At 40.3% G+C, this 19,210-nt stretch overlaps 1 protein-coding gene across 13 annotated transcripts in view; it reads right to left on the bottom strand.

Annotated features, from left to right (window-relative positions):
• PRIM2 (DNA primase subunit 2) overlaps positions 1 to 19,210 on the bottom strand; it is a 296,493-nt gene that overhangs the window by 209,525 nt on the left and 67,758 nt on the right. For 11 of the 13 annotated variants that reach the window (XM_037894260.2, XM_043542429.1, XM_043542433.1 and 8 more), the window contains one exon: positions 12,044 to 12,181. The exons of 1 other annotated variant lie outside the window; for it this stretch is intronic. In XM_037894260.2, the coding sequence (XP_037750188.1) occupies positions 12,044 to 12,181 (138 nt within the window). Of the gene's footprint in view, positions 1 to 2,956; positions 3,547 to 12,043; positions 12,182 to 19,210 lie in introns of those variants that run through there. One more of the 13 variants, XM_037894262.2, reaches the window with a different exon arrangement.

Genomic DNA, 19,210 nt, shown 5'->3' with positions numbered 1-19,210 from the left:
TGAGGGAGGCAACCTAGTGACAGAGGATGTAGAAAAAGCTAATGTACTCAATGTTTTTATAGCCTCTGTCTTCACGAACAAGGTCAGCTCCCATACTGCTGCACTGGGCAGCACAGCATGGGGAGGAGGTGACCAGTCCTCTGTGAAGAAAGAAGTGGTTTGGGACTATTTAGAAAAGCTGGACGAACACAAGTCCATGGGGCCAGATGCGCTGCATCCGAGAGCGCTAAAGAAGTTGGCGGATGTGATTGCAGAGCCATTGGCCATTATCTTTGAAAACTCATGGCGACTGGGGGAGGTCCTGGACAACTGGAAAAAGGCTAATGTAGTGCCCATCTTTAAAAAAAGGAAGAAGGAGGATCCTGGGAACTACAGGCCGGTCAGCCTCACCTCAGTCCCTGGAAAAATCATAGAGCAGGTCCTCAAGGAATCAATTCTGAAGCACTTAGAGGAGAGGAAAGTGATCAGGAACAGTCAGCATGGATTCACCAAGGGAAAGTCATGACTGACTACCCTAATTGCCTTCTATGATGAGAGAACTGGCTCTGTGGATGAGGGGAAAGCAGTGGACGTGTTGTTCCTTGACTTTAGCAAAGCTTTTGACATGGTCTCCCACAGCATTCTTGCCAGCAAGTTAAAGTAGTACGAGCTGAATGAATGGACGATAAGGTGTATAGAAAGCTGGCTAGATTGTTGGGCTCAATGGGTAATGATCAATGGCTCCATGTCTAGTTGGCAGCCGGTATCAAGTGGAGTGCCCCAAGGGTCGGTCCAATATCTTCATTAATGATCTGGAGGATGGTGTGGATTGTACCCTCAGCAAGTTTGCAGATGACGCTAAACTGGGAGGAGTGGTAGATACGCTGGAGGGTAGGGATAGGATAGAGAGGGCCCTAGACAAATTAGAGGATTGGGCCAAAAGAAATCTGATGAGGTTCAGCAAGGACAAGTGCAGAGTCCTGCACTTAAGACGGAAGAATCCCATGCACTGCTACAGACTAGGGACCGAATGGCTAGGCAGCAGTTCTGCAGAAAAGGACCTAGGGGTTACAGTGAATGAGAAGCTGGATATGAGTCAACAGTGTGCCCTTGTTGCCAAGAAGGCTAACGGCATTTTGGACAGTATAAGTAGGAGCATTGCCAGCAGATCAAGGGATGTGATCATTCCCCTCTATTTGGCATTGGTGAAGCCCCATCTGGAGTACTGTGTCCAGTTTTGGGCTCCACACTTCAAGAAGGATGTGGAAAAATTGGAAAGAGTCTGGCGGAGGGCAACAAAAATGATTAGGGGACTGGAACACATGACTTATGAGGAGAGGCTGAGGGAACTGGGATTGTTTAGTCTGCGGAAAAGAAGAATGAGGGGGGATTTGATAGTTGCTTTCAACGACCTGAAAGGGGGTTCCAAAGAGGATGGATCTAGGCTGTTCACAGTGGTAGCTGATGACAGAACGAGGAGTAATGGTCTCAAGTTGCAGTGGAGGAGGTTTAGGTTGGATATTACGAAAAACTAGGAGGGTGGTGAAGCACTGGAATGCGTTACCTAGGGAGATGGTGGAATCTCCTTTCTTTGAAGTTCTTAAGGTCAGGCTTGACAAAGCCCTGGCTGGGATGATTTAGTTGGGGATTGGTCCTGCTTTGAGCAGGGGGCTGGACTAGATGACCTCCTGAGGACCCTTCCAACCCTGATATTCTATGATTCATAGAATGGAACATATAGTAAGAAGATAGATAGATATACACACACACGCGCACACACACACACACACACATATATACAGAGAACATGAAAAGGTAGAAGTAGCCATACCAACTGTAAGAGGCTAATTAATTAAGATGAGCTATTATCAGCAGGAGAAAAAAAAACTTTTGTCGTGATAATCAAGATGGCCCATTTATGGAAACTAGATACCATTAACTTCAGTTTGAATAGAGACTGGGAGTGGCTGAGTTATTACACATATTGAATCTATTTCCCCATGTTAAGTCACACCTTCTTATCAACTGTCTAAATGGGCCATCGTGATTATCACTACAAAAGTTTTTTTCTCCTGCTGGTAATTTCTCACTGGGGCAAAAAACCAATCTGGCTTCAATATTAAACTCAATAAATTTATGGAGGGAGATGGGATCATGTTATCCCACAATACATTTTAATTTCAAGAAAGGAGTATATGTTTGCTTCTCCCAGACCTTGGGTCAGTCTCTGCTACCACCACCCCACAAATGAAGACCTACCTTAAAAAAAAGTCAAAAGCTCCATTCAGAAAGAAACAGACGTTTAAAAAAGTTTTCCCTTTCAGTCATAACTCTCCTGCTCAAGTATTTAAGACAAATATATTTACATATCAATTCAATTTTTTTTTAAATGTCAATTTAAAAAGAAGCCCCTGTCCACTAAGGAATTCAAACAAAACATATCTGAACACAATTTTAAAACAATATTTTAAATATGGTTCTAAGACCATTTAGCCTTGTCTATACTGGCCAGCCAAACTAAGTTAGAAACTGACCAATAAACAATTTTCAAACTCTCTTTAAAGGATAGTGTAGCTAAGGCTAAAGAATGTGTATTTAGTAACAAAAAGGAGAGAAAATAAATTCAGTTATTCTAACCACTTACTATGCTCTGCTCTAAATGTACTTACCATCATCCACACCCATCACAGTTCTCAGTCCAGTTTTAGACCTAATCCAGCAAGATCTTAGACACTTCACAGGCCATACTCCAGCACCTCATAAAATCAGAACTTCGCACTGTAAACTCCTTGGACCACAGGCATTTTAATATGTTTATCATGGACACCTATTACGCTGTATAAATAATACATAAGCATGTGTGCTTGTAAAAATACCAATACATCAAAGGATATGTTCCTTATATAATCTGCATCCTTTTACGCACTGGATGACATAGTTAGCAATAGCACTTCTAATTAGATGGGTTCAAGACTTGTTGTGACAACAACTTCTGTTTATTTGCAAAATGGAGCAGTAGCATCTGTTTACATTTTTATCAATTAAATGACAACATTAGACTAACATACCATCTCTTTCGTTCCTTACATGTCAATAAGCATTAGTCAACAAATAAAAATTCTACAAATCACAACTCACTGTTGCTAAATCTTTATTTCCCCATTATATTTCAATCAAAGCTCTAATAAATTTGCATAACGTTTTCATCTTAAAGTGTTACTTGCAGTGACTATTAATGAAGCCTCTAAAAAGTTTTGTAGCATCAAAAGGTCAGTGTTTAGAGACCCTCAAAACATGAAAGTTTTTCCACCTTTAGTGACATCTGTTATGTTTTATGCACAACAATTTCACACTAAGTCTGATCTACCAGACAACTATGGTTATGCATGAATTATAACCAATCTCTCATGCACACACACAGATCTGAAGACAAAAGAGCAATATTTTATGGTCTATTTTGTTATATAATTAGTCTGTGGGCTTTAATAAAAAGATTACTGACAGACACAGACACAGGAAAAACAACTGACAAACGAGAATTATTTTTCATCTTTAGATATGTTCTTCCTGGGAATAAAAATTAAGAAATATCAGAAATCTGACAAGGTAAATACACTGAAAAGATTAGAAACTACTGTTTACTTTACACATCCATTATAACATAGAACAAATGTACATGTTGAAATGCGTGTTTTGACAGGTATGTTACTGTACTATATAGTGCATACACCATGAACATCACAATAGAAGATAAATATAATTACATGAACCCATTATATCAGGGGTGGCCAAATTTACTGACCCTCCAAGCCACATATGATAATCTTCAGCAGTTCGAGAGCTTGGCGCACCTGCCAGAGCCCAGGGCTTCAGCCTGCAGGATGTGCCTGCTAGGCCTCAGGACTTCAGCCACACTCCTGCTGAAGCCTTGAGCCCCAGCAGGTCCTGCTGTGGGGCTAAAGTGCCAAGAGCCCCTTCCCCTGCAGGGCAGAAGCCCGTAGCCCCACCACCCTGCCACAGGGCAGAAGCCCTGAGCTCCTCCCACCCAGTCTGGAAGGTGGAGAATGGGTGGGGGGAGTAAGAGGGGTTCTGCAAGCTGCACTTTAACTGTAAAAGAGTTACATGTGGCTCATGAGTTGCAGTTTGGCCACCCATGCACTACATCTAGTATTATTTTGTTCTGCCTTGTGGAATACCTGTAGATTATTGTCTTCATTCCTCATGTCTGAGGACAACAGTGCACACAATCTGGCAAAGGGGTTAAGAGAGTTCTTTACTTCTCTCAGCAGTAACCCCAGGATAAGGTAAAGAGTTGAGCTGACTAATTCCAAAAATGTGGTGTCACAATGTAATCTTTGAAGCCTAATAATGTCAACATCAACACAAAGGCTCGGGGACAGAGCAGGGGGATCAGCAAGGTATTCTCTCCTGTTTTTACACCGATATGGAGAATCCCAGGATGACAGAAAGGCATTACACATACAGACCATTACTAATTTCAGCACTGCAGTACATTAAATGCACCATTTCTACAGAAGGTAATAAATGTTCTGTCATTGGTGGACGTTAATTTTAAACAAATTATTCCAGAGTATAATGTAAAAAATCATCTCTCTACTTCAAGACAATTACCACACAAAACAGACATGAGCGTACAACACAAAGAGTAACCTGGGTTAAGTAAATAAACTTAAACTATATTGTATATTTCCTTAAAAAATTATAAATTCTCTCAAAATGAAAGGCCAAGTAGGATTTTAAACAAAATATTACTAAACATGCAAGGGTATAAGAGGAAGAATTCTCTTGTGGTTAAGGCATTGGACTCGGACTCAGAGTGATAAGGTTCACTGATAATGTTTTTCGTTGTTCTCTGAACCTTGCCTTTGCAATACAGACAACAGAAAACTTTTAGAAGCCCATGAACCCTAAAAAATTTAAACAATATTATATACTAACACCCATAAGTATATAATCGTGTATATTATATATATAATTATATATATACATACTTATAAACACACACACCCCTCTGAATGATCTGCCAGTTAAAATACACTCGCCATACTTAATCATCCCATAACATTGTTCATATTCCTAGGTCCTACCTGTGCAAAAATTTTTAAATTGGAAACTACAGACGATGCATCTTTCTTTGTAGTCACTGAATACTTTTTTGTAGTATGAAAGTGGAACTGTCAAAGAACTGAATTTACAAGTACCAAAAAAGCTATTTCAGTATTCTGTTCCCTAGAAACTAGAATCTGCTGATATTTTCTCGTCACAAGTGGCTAATATGGATAAAATCTGTTGTGTTTCAGTGCAGTCATGTGTCAATGAAAGCAGTTCTGCACAGCAAGAAGCACCAAGCTGTAAATCATGTGGTAAGCCAGGAGGTATGTTTTAACAGATGTAGACTTTGGCTTTAAAATCTAAATTGATAATTATGATATTTAAATAAAGAGATTTGTTGAACATGTCATTTGGGGAGCATACATTACCTTACATTTACTAAAACCACCACATGGGGGTCAAGGAACATATTAACAATTCTGCATCACCTAATTATTAAGGATCAAATTCCAGCTCCCTGGAGAATATCATTCAGACTGGGATTCCAGAATACTCGTGCATTAAAACAAAAAAACAAACAAACAAAAAGAGTATCTGGCCTAACTAGTCAAGATAAGGACTAGTTATTGAAAAGAGAAAAAACAGTTCCTCTACATTAAATCCCTTTTTCTCAAAGAAACATTGTCCCCTTGTCTTCACTGTAGGGAATGGAAAAGCAATGAAGACAAAGAAAAAGTAGAGAATACCTACTAAATAATCATTCTAGCTCAATAATTATTATATTTCTAGAGAGATTTCTAATGAATAATGCTTCTAAAGAGGAGAGAGAGAATAGCAAATAAAGTTTGTATAGTGCTCTGTACATATATGAATGCTTGACCAAATTTCGGCATAAAATTTTTTCCAAAGAAGCAGACATTTTCCATCCAAGAAGCAGCTTTCACTGTGTCACGGAGTTAGCTTTAATCCTTTGCAGAAGGAGGATCTGTTTTCTCTTCATATGACTCAGATAAAGAAGCTTAGTCATATGGCAACTGACTATTTTGAAACCTTTTTTTCTTGTATCTGGGATGGAAAGCTATAAACAGCTATGTTTTCCTGAAATCCTTTGTCCTTTCAAAATAAGTCTTAGTAGCTTTCTTTAAATCTAAAGATATGCCAGATTTTCCTTTTCATAAAAAGGTTTTGGGCAGAAAAAAATCCGATCTACTGAATATGTCTAAAGTTCAAATATCCTTGATGATGTAATTGGAAAAATGCCTTCAGAGATTAAGAAAAATACAATATAGTTTTCAACTGTTCAAAGTGATAAGACAATGCCTGGTTTAAATTTTCCAGACTGGGCATTCCATAATAGAATGAGGGTTAATATTATCAAACGGTCTTATAAACTTAGTTATCCCTCTTCCCTAACATCAAACCTATCAATTTAACATTTTACAGGGATCTTCTACCACAGACTCTCGACCAGTCAACATTTAGGCACCAGTGAGACCATCAAAACCCCTGCTCAGCTAACTCTGTAGGCACTTAGGTTTCATGCACCCAGACTGGGATCTTTACACAGTCATTTCCTCACCTTGCTTGCTGGACCCAATCCAAGTGTTCTGAGCACACCTAAACGCATACAAAACAGGAGCAGGTGGTGCCCCCCTTTTACAACCGTTAGCCCAATGGTTAGAGTACTCTTCCAGTATCCAAGTTCAATTCCATCCTCTGCCTGAGGTGGAGCAGGGATTTGAACTTAGATCTTCTTCAGTCCCAGAAGAGTACACCAATCACTGGGCTTTGGGGTATTCTGGGGCAGCTCTCAGTCTCTCCTGTTGAAGCTATTCCACTGGGACCAGGGAAGTTTGAACTTCCCACATCCCAGGTGAGTGCCCTATCAACAGGGCTATAGATTTATTCTCACTTTCTCTAGCCCTGTGACTAATTATCTTTACACACTGGCATCGCTTAAACAGGAGAAATTGAGAGACACCTGCTGCAGAATACACCATAGCCCAATGATTACAGCATCCTCCTGGGGAGTGCAGGGGGGACCAAGTTCAGATCCCTGCTCCAAATCAGGCAGAAGGTGTAACTAAACCCAGATCTCTCACATACCGGGTAAGTGCTCAAATCAACAGGCACATCACCACCACTTGGGTTTTTGGCAAAAATGGCTTAGTCACCTAACTCCAGGAGAGCATTCATAGCCATGAAGCCTCTGCAATGATAAAGGATAAGTTCCTTTGACGGGTGGGACTTAAGACCCACCCCTTTCCTCGGTATTTCCTATTGTTTAGATAGTCCCCTGATCAGAGTGCTGACTATTTTTAATCGCATTCTTAGGTGCCTACTTCTCCCCAAGAATCGTATAGGAGGCCTAGGCATTTAACTCAGAGCTGTAAATTCCACTGGATGGCAAGGCATCTAAAAGTTTGGCGCTGAAACACCTATGGTCCTTCAGGGACCTAGTCCTAAGCGTAAATAAATAAAAGCCTCAAAACGGTTCTCCAATCTGTGAGCTGAAGAGGGTGAGAAGATAATCTGCCAGAAGGGTATCTTCTGAGAATCAGAACTATAAAGTAATTCCCCTCTCTTTAGAAGTATCATCTGGGCAGGATTCTTACTCTAAAAGTAAATATAACGAGAGTGGTCTCAAAAGTACAACTGCAACAGCAACAGCTAGACCAATGCCAACGGAGTAAACAAGAAAGGTTTTCTTCTTTAAAGATCAACAATCATGTTTAAACTGCTATGTCCAGACCACAGACTACAAAATTTTCATCTCAAATACACAGCATCCTGAAAGAAACAAAGCTTTAGAAAGTTGGAGGACATAGGCTCCTCAACATCAGAAAAAACTTCTGGAAGACTAAGGCCCTGAAGCAGTATTTCTCACCAGAGGCAAAATCTAAACAATACTTTGTAAATGTATGAAGTGAAGGCCAACCAACCTGCTTTGCACATATCTGAGATGGAAATATGCCCAGACTGGAAGTTACCTTGTCTTAGATATGACCTTCTAGTTTAAGGTCAGACTGTACCCAATAGCTATTTTTACATGGTCCCCTTAATGATAGTACTAATCAGGGACCAGGTGTCAAATGACAGAAGTGTTTTAATGAGAAACTTTTAGCATCAAGTGTATGGAAACACAAACAAATCCTGTGTACATTTTTGAAGCTCTAAAATTTAACTGCTGAAAATATTTAAATATTTAACACTGTTTTAAACCTATATCCAAGTTTCAACTCATGTTAAGCTTTAGCCCAAGAGCACTTGAAATGGTCAAGATGTTAAACCCTCAAAAAGGAGCTTTCACCTAATGGAAATGTCAGTTTCTTCGTTACAATGCTAACAATTTAAAGTTTCAAATTAACTTGATGCACAGTTAGGCTGAACTAAACCTACTATAGTTCTCTTCATTTTCAGTGTTTTGTTTCACATGATTTCAAACAATACAATGAATTGTCCCGTCAGTTAGAAGTTAGATGTTAAACTAAAATTCATGCATTTAAAGAGTCAATCCCACCATGATCCTACTTTAAACATTCAACTTCTTATTAAATCTTATTGGAGGGTCTAGAGCATAAATAAATCAAATCAGAAATGTTTTGAATTTAACAGTTAAGAGTGCATCTCCATTTTTTTCATGCTGCCAATTCTGATCAGTTTGAAATAACTGCAAAATGAAATATATTTAAATATAGTCAAATTTAGTTTTAGAGTACAGCAAGATAGAACTCTAGTGACGTTGCAAGAACCACCTGAAGGTAACCATACAGCTCCTTTGGTAGTAGTTTGACCTTCACCAAATACTCACACAAATTCCCTTAGGGCTTGTCTACACTGAGTTGATGCACACTAGATGGTCTGCAATACATAAGCCGCACTAACAGCATGCAGACAGAGCTGCTCCACCCTCTTGGAATTTGCATCAGTGTGCACATCAGGGGCTAGGTGCACACTAAGCATAAATCATATGGGTGGCTATCCAATGGTCTTTTGCTTCACTGCCGAGTCATGTGTATTCTGGGATGCTTCTTGCTATACATTTTGGGGATTCATAGCCTGGTAGAAACCAACAGAATTCTAGGACTTGATGGTCAAACCCCCAAAATCCCATAATTCCACTCCATCCATCCCATGCTTCCTTTCTGGTCCCTGCGATTAAAAATTGGTGAAGGGCCAGAATTTGCCCATTTGCTCCTGGATTCAAATCCATCAACATTACTGCAATATTACTCAAGAAGCCATACAACATGCCTCAGACAGCTGCTTCGAATCAACTTGGCCTAGAGCGGTGGAGGGCACACAAACAGACAGACAGGTCGGCCGCAGATGTCCACAAACCAGCATGGGACAGCAGTTGGAGGACTGCAGAAGTAGTACGCAGTAGCAGTGCATACAAACTAACAATAGTCTGCACTGACTCAATTTGCTCCAAACATAGCATGCTTTGAAAGAGGACTCCAGAATTCACACCAAATATGGAGTTAGTGCCCTTTAAAGGGTTTCCTTCATGTGTACACCGTCTTTTTCAATCCACACTAAAACGTAATCAGTTTAAGGCTTGATACAAGAGAACCAAGATTCAAATCGGATGATATCACAAAAGCAATATTATATCAATCAAAATGTGAGATTATACTCCAACATCAAACAAAAACAAGGCAGTTATACATTTTGATTACCAACATTATGCAAAAACTGCAGTGACTTTGAAAAAGCAAAAAAGATTTCAATGGTTAGCACTTAACTATTGTGCTTGTGGCAAACCATTTTAATTAGACTGCTTCTTAGCTTTCAAGAATGTTACTCATTGACGAAAATAAGGATGCCTCCGGCTTCAATTATACTGTACAACATTAATGGCAGCATTAGCATATGAATATATCACTATATGTTAATTAAATACAAATACCTCCTTCTGCATATTGTATCAGACTACCAACTTGAATTACTATAACGGAAAAATTGCATACCAAACAGAGCTCCTTCCACAGTGATCTCATTGTGTGCCTTTAATAGTTTAAACAAAAATGTTGTAGTCTCAGTTTTAACTTGACTTTAATATACCAATAACTTAAGGATAAAATGGCTTTAAGAATATTTTAATATTTTTCATATCCTCTCATTTTATATATTATCTATGATCAGGCCCCCTCCATGGCAGCAATTCCTAAATTCCACCATCTTGGTTATTTTTATTGCCATGAAATACCCTTAATTCTCCGTCTTCCCAACCCCTAAAACAAACACAAATATAGATGGTAGTTTACAGTACTTCGTGACAAAGTTTAATACACTACAATGTTCAATGGCTTTCATTCCCAAAGCCTCATAAGTAGTATAGAGGGGAAGGGATTGCATGCAATCAAAAAAAGAAAAGAAAATCTAAGATGAAGGAAAGCTTGGCAATAGAGGTGTGGCAAAATTAAATAAATATTTTAAAGTAAATCAATTTTTTAATTTGATCTCTTCACCACACATTTGTACTGCATTAGCGCTTAGGAGCCCCAATTATGGGCCAGGGCCCATCTCACCTTATAAACAGTTCAAGTTACTGGGAATAGGAACAGTTACTATTAGTCTGTTTTTTTCAATAGAAACCAGGTTTTGAAATTCTCTCTCCAATCCTCTCCTTTTATTCTAAAGACTGCTATCATTTCTGCTTACTCATTCAAACTGAACAGACTGAGCAACACCAGGATGCAAAAATTCAAATCAAAACAAGACAGAGGAATGCTACACATAGACTGCATATAATGCTCTTGTGCATCCCACTGTCATAGGGGGTGAGAGAAAGAAAACCTAAACTATGTTCAACCACTCTCCAGATTCATAGATTTTAAGGTCAGATCTAGCTTCTAAATACGAGATGGGATTAGGTAATGTGACACTGCTCTCCCAGGTCCCTCTACAGGCTGATGGGACAGAGAATGATTTGCCAAGAGCATCTAATCCTATGATTCTTTCCCCTCCCTGCTCTTCCCCAGCACAGCATGGAAACACAAACTACCTCAAGATATAGCTTTTAGGGCTTTTTATGCAATGGTATTGCTGAGCGGAGACAAATAAGGTGCCATTTCAAAAGGGGCAACATTTGTTTGGTGCTCCAGTATTACATTGGAGGGGGAGGGTTTGAGGTCTCAGTGAAATCCTCCAACATCAGTGAGCACCTATTTTGTCTGAATAGGAGTTGTAAGGGTACAAGTTAGGAATTAGTATTATTTTAATTCTCACTTAAGATCACTCCCTGCATATTTTCTTCCTATCTATACCTACAAATGCTGCAAAATAGAGTAATATAAAAAAAAGGTAGTCATGTCCAGGGTTAACCTCTTCAATAAGAGTTACGTTACTTTTCACATAAGAAATTACCGCTAAAACCTTGGGATGGAGATATGGGCAGGACCACCTGTTGTGTAAGAACGCAACTTATGCTATGGCTACACTAGAGAACTCTCTAGTGCAGCCGCTCTAAGCCAATGGGAGAGGGCTCTCCCATCGGCTTAATTACTCCAGCCCACGAGTGGCGTTAGCTATATCAATGGAAGAAGCTCTTCTGCCAACATAAGCACTGGTGTGGACAGCATAAATTATGTCACTCAACGGTGTGGCCAATGAGCGACATAACTTTTGTCAACTTAAGCTGTAGCGTAGCTATAGCCCTAAAGAAGGTAGTTACTGAGACACAAGCCTAGTGACTATCTGAGCTATCAAAAATGAGCATCTTCATTTAAACGGTCTAAAAAAGATATTGCCTTAACAATATCCATGGCAGCAGGTTCCAATTTTACTTAAAATTATGTTCCTTCAGTTCATCCTCACGCGTCTTGTTTATTTTATTTTACTTTAAGCACTGTAAGCAAATTTTGATAATGTTTAACTGGAATTTTTCAGGTGAAATGTTCTGACCAGCTGCAGCATATTGTGCAGCGAGTGAATTAACAAATGGTCCCAAAGGTACAAAACTAGCTCAGAAAAAATGGGTACTTACCGCAAGGGCCTTAGACAGTTTGGTTCTGTAGTTATTTAAAACTATTGCAACTATGTCCGTATGAGGCACATACGCGAAGCCAGTCAGAAGGTAAACTCTTCTTACTCTAAACAAATCCATAGCCTCCTGTGAAGGAACCTGGATTTGAGATGGGAAGAGAAAGAAACCAACTGTAGAATAGCACTGAACTGAGAAGTGTCATGTTAATAGAGTTTACAGTTACACAGCATCCACACAATTCAAGATTACACAAAGGGATTGCTAAAGGGAAACAAATGTTTGTTTTTAAATAACGACTCTCAAAAACTGAAGCCAACGTTTTCAAAATAAAAATGTCCTAAGTTTTCAGAAAAGCTAGTATCTACTCTCAGCACATGGGAAAAAAAATAAGTCAGGCCACTTATTTATTGTGAGTACCTATCTTTAGATAACCAAGTTTAAACATGTTGGTTTTGGATCCCAAATCATTACGAGAATATATAGGTAGAGTAAAGGTTATAAATAAATCAATGTTACTTGCCTGTAACCAGAGTTCTTCGAGATGAGCCTCTATATACACACACATCTGTGGGATCACGTGGGACCTGTGCCACAAGCTTCCAGTACCTTCTAGGGCCAGTCGCCCCTCCCATCTTAGAAGGATCTGAGGTATAAAAGGGGGAGTGGCCCCAGCAACCCTTCAATTCCTGACACTAATTCAGGAATTTCTAAGCTGAGACTCCAAAGATGTAGGGAAGGTCAGCAGGGAGTGTGAATATGCAGAGGCTCATCTCATTTTTTTGAGTGAACTCTGCATATTCCCACTTGTTGGAGTTTAGCCAGCAGTACAGCCCCAGAAAGATGGAGGAGGAGGTCTAGGTAAACAAGCACTGCAGAACTGCCAAACAAGCATGAGCTCTGGATACCAGATCATGAGGGAATAGAAGCGACAGATCTTATTCTCTCATTAAGACTAGGTTTAGGAGAACACTTTTGCTAAAAATACAGGCTGCAGTATCATTCGTGCAACACGATGCAATGAAGACAGCATGGGGATCTGCCAGAGATGCTGCCATTGTCCTGGATGAGGACTGACAGTTCCAAGAGGTGGAAGCCCAGCCACAGGTCAATGATTCTGTGATAATCATGAAACATAGTACAACAGATAGACAACCTCTGGACCACGACAGGTTCCTCACATTTCTCCTAGAGACTGACGAACTTGTAGATAAGCTTTGGCCTGCTATAAATGATGACAAAGTTCTCTGAATATACCAAAGTATGATACCTGCCTCCCTGAAAATAAAGGAGGCCCGGGACAAAGTCATTTTAATGATCTGAAAGAGATTGAAATCTCAGACTGCTGGGATGGAGACATAGGTAGGACCACCTGCTCTGTAAGAATGCAACTTAAAAGGAGATAAATACTGAGACGCAAGCCTACTGACTATCTGAGCTATCAAAAATGGCATCTGCATTTAAACAGTCTAAAATGACATCATTAGGTCTTCCCACTTAGGTGCTACCCAGATGGGAGATCTAAGTTTGATTAATGAAAAACAGAAGTTTTTGATCAGTCTTTTAGACCTCAGCATAACACTCAATCAATAGACCAAGCAACCTGGAGTCTATGTCAACGAGAGAAACTTCTACCCTGAGTAGAGACTCCCGCCTCATCTCACAGAAGGAGACCCAGTAGTTTGGAAAGCAGGTCTTTATGGATATTAACATCATGATATTGAGATCGTTCTGCCAATCTCTAACCATGGCTAACAGCAGCAACTTGATATCAACTGAACCAACGCTCATAAAACCTCTTAATTCACTAGAATCAGTGGCAACATACAGAGAAGTTCCTGTTCTTGGTGCAGGAAAGGAGTGCAACACTGATGTTAGACTTTGCTTATCTTTGGATCAGAAGCATTCACAAGCATGGTATCGCTGCTAGAAAAGGACTTAATATTTATCCCACTTGTAGAACAAAATAATATAAGATGGAGCCCTTGCTAGAGCACTTGTACTGTTGAATAAAAAAAGAAAAATAAAAAGCAAAATCTACCAATACATCATCTTTTCCTGGTAGATGAGATATTGAACCCATCTAATAAGGATACTAAACTTTATGAACAAGAAATTTCCCGGACAACTCGCTAAAGTAAACCCCTCTTTGGTGGTCTGCGTAATGCATTCCCATAATGCTGTCTATCAGAATTTAGACAGATTTGGAGTTTATGAACAGAAGAAATGCCTTCCAAGTCAAAGAAATAGCTCTAAGCCCAGTACCTTCACGTGGAGCCACATCTCCCACTGAGATCACAAACCTTGGAATGGATTGAAATGTAGCTGAAATATACCTTACACCTTCTAGGACTATTACTGCAGATGACAGGAAGGTGACAGGGGAACTCTCTGGAAGGCATGTTCTTCCCCTATCTTATGAAATACAGCATCTTGAAAGTACTTAGACATTGTGGCTCAGGTATTCCTAGTGTCAAGAAAAGATAGGAGAGTAATAAAGTGCCCTTGACGAGGCCTCAGATATTGTCTGGTATTAAATCTATCAAATAAATGCAGTAACGAACCCATCCACTGCAGGAACGTTTGCAGGTCTTGAAAAGATCAAGGCTTCAGTGAGCACTCATCTACAAAATGGGTATGGAAATATCCCTGAATGTTCAAAGCACTAGGGAAAAAACATCTGTCTATACACAGCCAGGCATTTAATGGAACACTTCCTGCCATAGAAAGGCCAAAGGGTAAGGTACAGTTTTATTAATAGAGGTCTTTTTTTTTTTAAACTTCAGTCAGAGGTGTTTGTAAAGAGACAGATGTGACCATGGCAGAGGGGGGAGGAGGGAAATACCTCTGGAACACTTCTGGAGTTCTCTCTGGAACCCAGAGACAAATATGATGAACCTCATGGGGTTAGTACAGCCATCCAGCATTTTGCCTCACGCCACACAATCCTGTTGTTCATATTATATGGTAGATGAGAAATGTCATTCACACAGTAACCAGGAAACAAACCTCATGCACCATTAAGCATAAGTGATGGATGACAACCCTTAAGTATAATTTTTCCTTCCAAGATGTGAGGAATTAAAGCTATATTTATTAAGACCTTCTGATGTGCTGAGCCAACTACTCCACTGGACACAAATGCTCTACTGGTTCCAAGGAAGACTTGGTAAAGTTAAGGATGGGCACCTTTGCATGTTTCACCTACCTGTATAGGAGGCTACCAAAGACACTACCCAATCCTAGACACTGTGTATTCCATGGTGGAGCCAGAAGCAGACCTGAAAAGTCTCTTTCCTGGCTCAGAACAAGGAACAAGTTATAATTGAAGGTAGGTATCCCAGAGCCCAATAATTTTCTAACACAATTTCCTCCTTTGAGAGATCAGATAGTTCCATCAGCACATTTATGATATCAGATTCAAGGAACATGAGAGTAGTTTTCACAGACCCTCATAAAAAGCTCTAAATTTAAAATAAGACCTACACCACTGTCTTCTCTGCAGAACCTTGGCAATGCATTTGAGGGTTTCTAAGAGACTCTGGATACAACAGGCAGTCCTTTCTGGAGCACAAGATGGATCCTGTGACACAATACCCTGTTTCTCCTACAGAGGCTGTGTAGCAAAGAAATCCTCAAATCTGTTAATGTCAGAAGAAAACTGAAATGAGTCTAGTACCCTCACATTCTAAAGGGAGCCTCCGATCCTGGCATCAGTTCTTAGCCTATCAGATTCTCATAAATCTGGTTCTGGGCAGCTCAATTAGCCCACAGGAATGGGTTGGGAGCCCAAGAATACCTCAGCAGTTCCTACCCAGAACCAAGGGAACTGACAGTCCCCAGACCAATTAGATTGATTATTACAACTTCTGACAGTAAAAGAGTCTAAGAATGGATCAATCTCCATCCTCACCTATAGGTGAGGGTCCGACAGATGGAGCACTGGATGGGGAAAACCTTCTCCCAGACAAGCAGGGCATGTCTGAGTATGTGCATCTGGAAATGGCCAAACAGGAAGCACTAGGTAAAACACAATAACCTGTAACAGAGGTCCATCATTCCAGAACTATTCACAAACCTCTGACGCATTTCCCTTTTCCGGTGTTGAAAGGGTGTCCAACACTGATCTGCTTGCTTATGCCACTATATTAGGCACAGAATAAGTTGGGCAAGCAGTTCTGCAAAAAATCATGGTGTTGGAAAGGTAGTACCAGACTCCACTGACCTGGACAGTTTCTGGGACTCTGTGGTACAGATTTCAGAGTATCAGCCGTGTTAGTCTGTATTCGCAAAAAAAAGAAAAGGAGTACTTGTGGCACCTTAGAGACTAACCAATTTATTTGAGCATAAGCTTTCGTGAGCTACAGCTCACTTCATCGGATGCAACTAGACAAGTGACTCTCACTCAGAGATGTCAGATTTTCATGCTGGCTGGATCCCAGGTAATTGGATCCATTTCCTGGCAACCGTGCTTGGCAATCCATGTTTGACTGTTGAATCTGGATTCAGGCTCTGACCCTGGATCCATTTGAAACCAAAGCCATAGTTATCAGCCACAAAATTTAAAAAAAAAAAAAAAAAAAAAAAAAAAGCTATTTAGTAAGCTCTGGATCTGTACTCTGTTGTGGATCCAGGTTTTGCAGATCCCAGATACATGTTAGGCCACCAGATCAAAGCTCTGTGGATCCAGATCCTTAGAAAATTAGATCCAACAGCCAGAAAGCCACTTAAGGCACTAGGTCTCCTTGGTCAAACTGGACAAACCTAAGGACCTCAACAGTGCCCAGCCTGAGATGCCTCCCACATGCAGGGATGCAAGAGGCAGGCAAACCCACTCCTGTGGGACAATCTTTGATGCTGACACTGAACTTATTCAGCATCAATTTAATCAAGTAGACCTGAGGAGCCTCCCTCATGAACCTGGGGGTGTGTTGGTCCTCCTGCTCCTCCATACCTACCCAGCATGCCTTTGTCTTGACATCTTCTCACTTCTTTAAAAGAAAAACCTGATTAATTATAAACAAAATTTGCCTCAAAAAGGTAGGGGAAAAAGAGGAAAAAAAGAAAAAGCAATGAGGAAAGCATCGAGGACACTGTGTGCAATCCAAGTCTTGCTGCACCTTCAGCAGTTAGAAAAGAACTGAAGGGTGCTTGGGGTCACTCCCCCTTTTATGCCCTCAGAACCCTCCGGGATGGAGGGAGAAGGAGCGGTGAGTGGCCCCAATGGACAATGCTTTCCAGAAGGCTCCAGAAACTCTCATGGCACAGGCATCTTGATCCCACAAGTAGGAATATACAGAGACCACTCGAAGAAGAAATATGAAATTTACACACTATTTTGTTTTGGTGTCTGGAGACTGGAAACAGACTCAAAACTGCCACCTTGTAATGTGGAGGTCTGAAAAGTAGAAAACTTGAAACCCCTCAGTTGACCACATGCTGCAAACACCCATTTCAAATCTAACATAACCAATAGCACTTGGAAAGCTTTAGAAACTCTTATATAAACAAGAAACCCATATTATAAATTTGAACAGAAAAAGCCAGCACATGAGAGAAGTCCAAGAACACAAATAGCATCTCATAACTCCACATACAAGTGATAGGAGGCTCCCTAAAACCACTGCCACTGGGTGGATTGTTACAGATTGGTTCCTAACACCACAAGCAATACGTAAGCATGTAAAAAATGTGTTTTCTTCGGTCACCTACTCATAACATCTGTGAGCTTCCTCAATGACTGAAGAAATTTACTGCAGCTAGGAACTACTTTCAGGATTGGAAATTCCAGAAATATATATAAACAGTCCATGGGAAGAAAATACAGATGTTTCAGAACAAAATAAAAACTTCAGAAACCTTCACAAAATCCTGTTCCTTCTCTCTAAAGCATAACTGTAGTATGAAATTTCAAAAATACCACCAAGGGGATGACCTGGAGTAAAAATCATGATCTTTTCCTTTGACTGCACCTGGTGCAAATGCATGAACTATTAGAGATGCCAGAAACAGGTTTCTGACCAGCCCCAGGACAGCCAAATCCAGCCTCCCACCGCAAGAATTCTCATTCTGAAATGCCTTTTCAGAATGTATTCATTGACCATTCAGGAGTTGATGTTCAGTTCATTGCCTCCAAATGTTTTTGCTATCACAAAGCAAAAAGAGCCATTCTGGATCATTTAGGATAAAGGACAGAACTGCATTTTACAGACTTCAAGTTACAAGATAATTTTTCTGACCCTGACTATCTTCATGGGGAATTGGAAGGGAGGAACATGAAAATGTAAGAAGCAAAGTTAATGTAGAAGTTTGTTGAATTTATGTGTCATTTGTTTAACACTGTCTGGACCCATCTGGCTGTGACTGAAGTTTTCTCAGTGCCTTTGCAGAGTACTGCTGATGTCTTCCCCCACTTTTCAGTCTATTCACTAGAGGTAAATACACTTTAGACAAGGGCTCTCAAAAACGAATTTAGTTTCCTCTATATATACACTATTAAAGAAGTTAAATAGGCCAGTGGCAAAGTAGCTAAAGAAAAAGGGACACATAGTGGTAAGAGCAGTTTACCACCTTTGATGTAAGTCACTCGTGTTGCAACTACTGCTGCTACTCCATGGATTTTCTAGCCACCCAAGTCCAAACTGGGGGAGATAGCAGTATCACTCTGTCTGCCCCAGGCCCACATTTGTGCTGGTGAAGAGAAGAGAAGAAGGGAGTTGCTGGAGGCACTTCTTTGCTAGCCTGACACGGGGGTTCTGGTAGGTGATGGTCTTGGCAACTTCCTCTGTGCAGAGCCTGAGATGTTGAGACCTATCCCATTTCCACCACCAAGATGCTCAAGCCTGCAGAGGGTCAAGTAGCTCTTCTTCAGACCTGAGATATGAGGTGCGGTAAGCAGAGTCAACTATCTTTGCAATTGTGGAAAGCCAAGGGGGTTCTTTGATTCTCTACTAAAAGCATTTCAGAGTGAGAGGGGAGGATGCTGAAAGATTCTGAGTGTCTTGACTGGCAGAGAAAAAATGTTTCCCAAAAGAAGGAAAAAACAGATTAAAGAATATTTAAATAAAAGTTAGATATACTCGAGTCAGCAGGGCCTGATGAAATTCATCCTAGGGTACTTAAGGAACTAGCTGAAGCAATCTCAGAACCATTAGCAATTATCTTGGAGAA

The sequence above is a fragment of the Chelonia mydas genome, chromosome 3, assembly GCF_015237465.2.
Source record: "Chelonia mydas isolate rCheMyd1 chromosome 3, rCheMyd1.pri.v2, whole genome shotgun sequence".
NCBI classification, from domain to species: domain Eukaryota; kingdom Metazoa; phylum Chordata; order Testudines; family Cheloniidae; genus Chelonia; species Chelonia mydas.
This window is presented reverse-complemented; position numbering and strand designations above follow the sequence as displayed.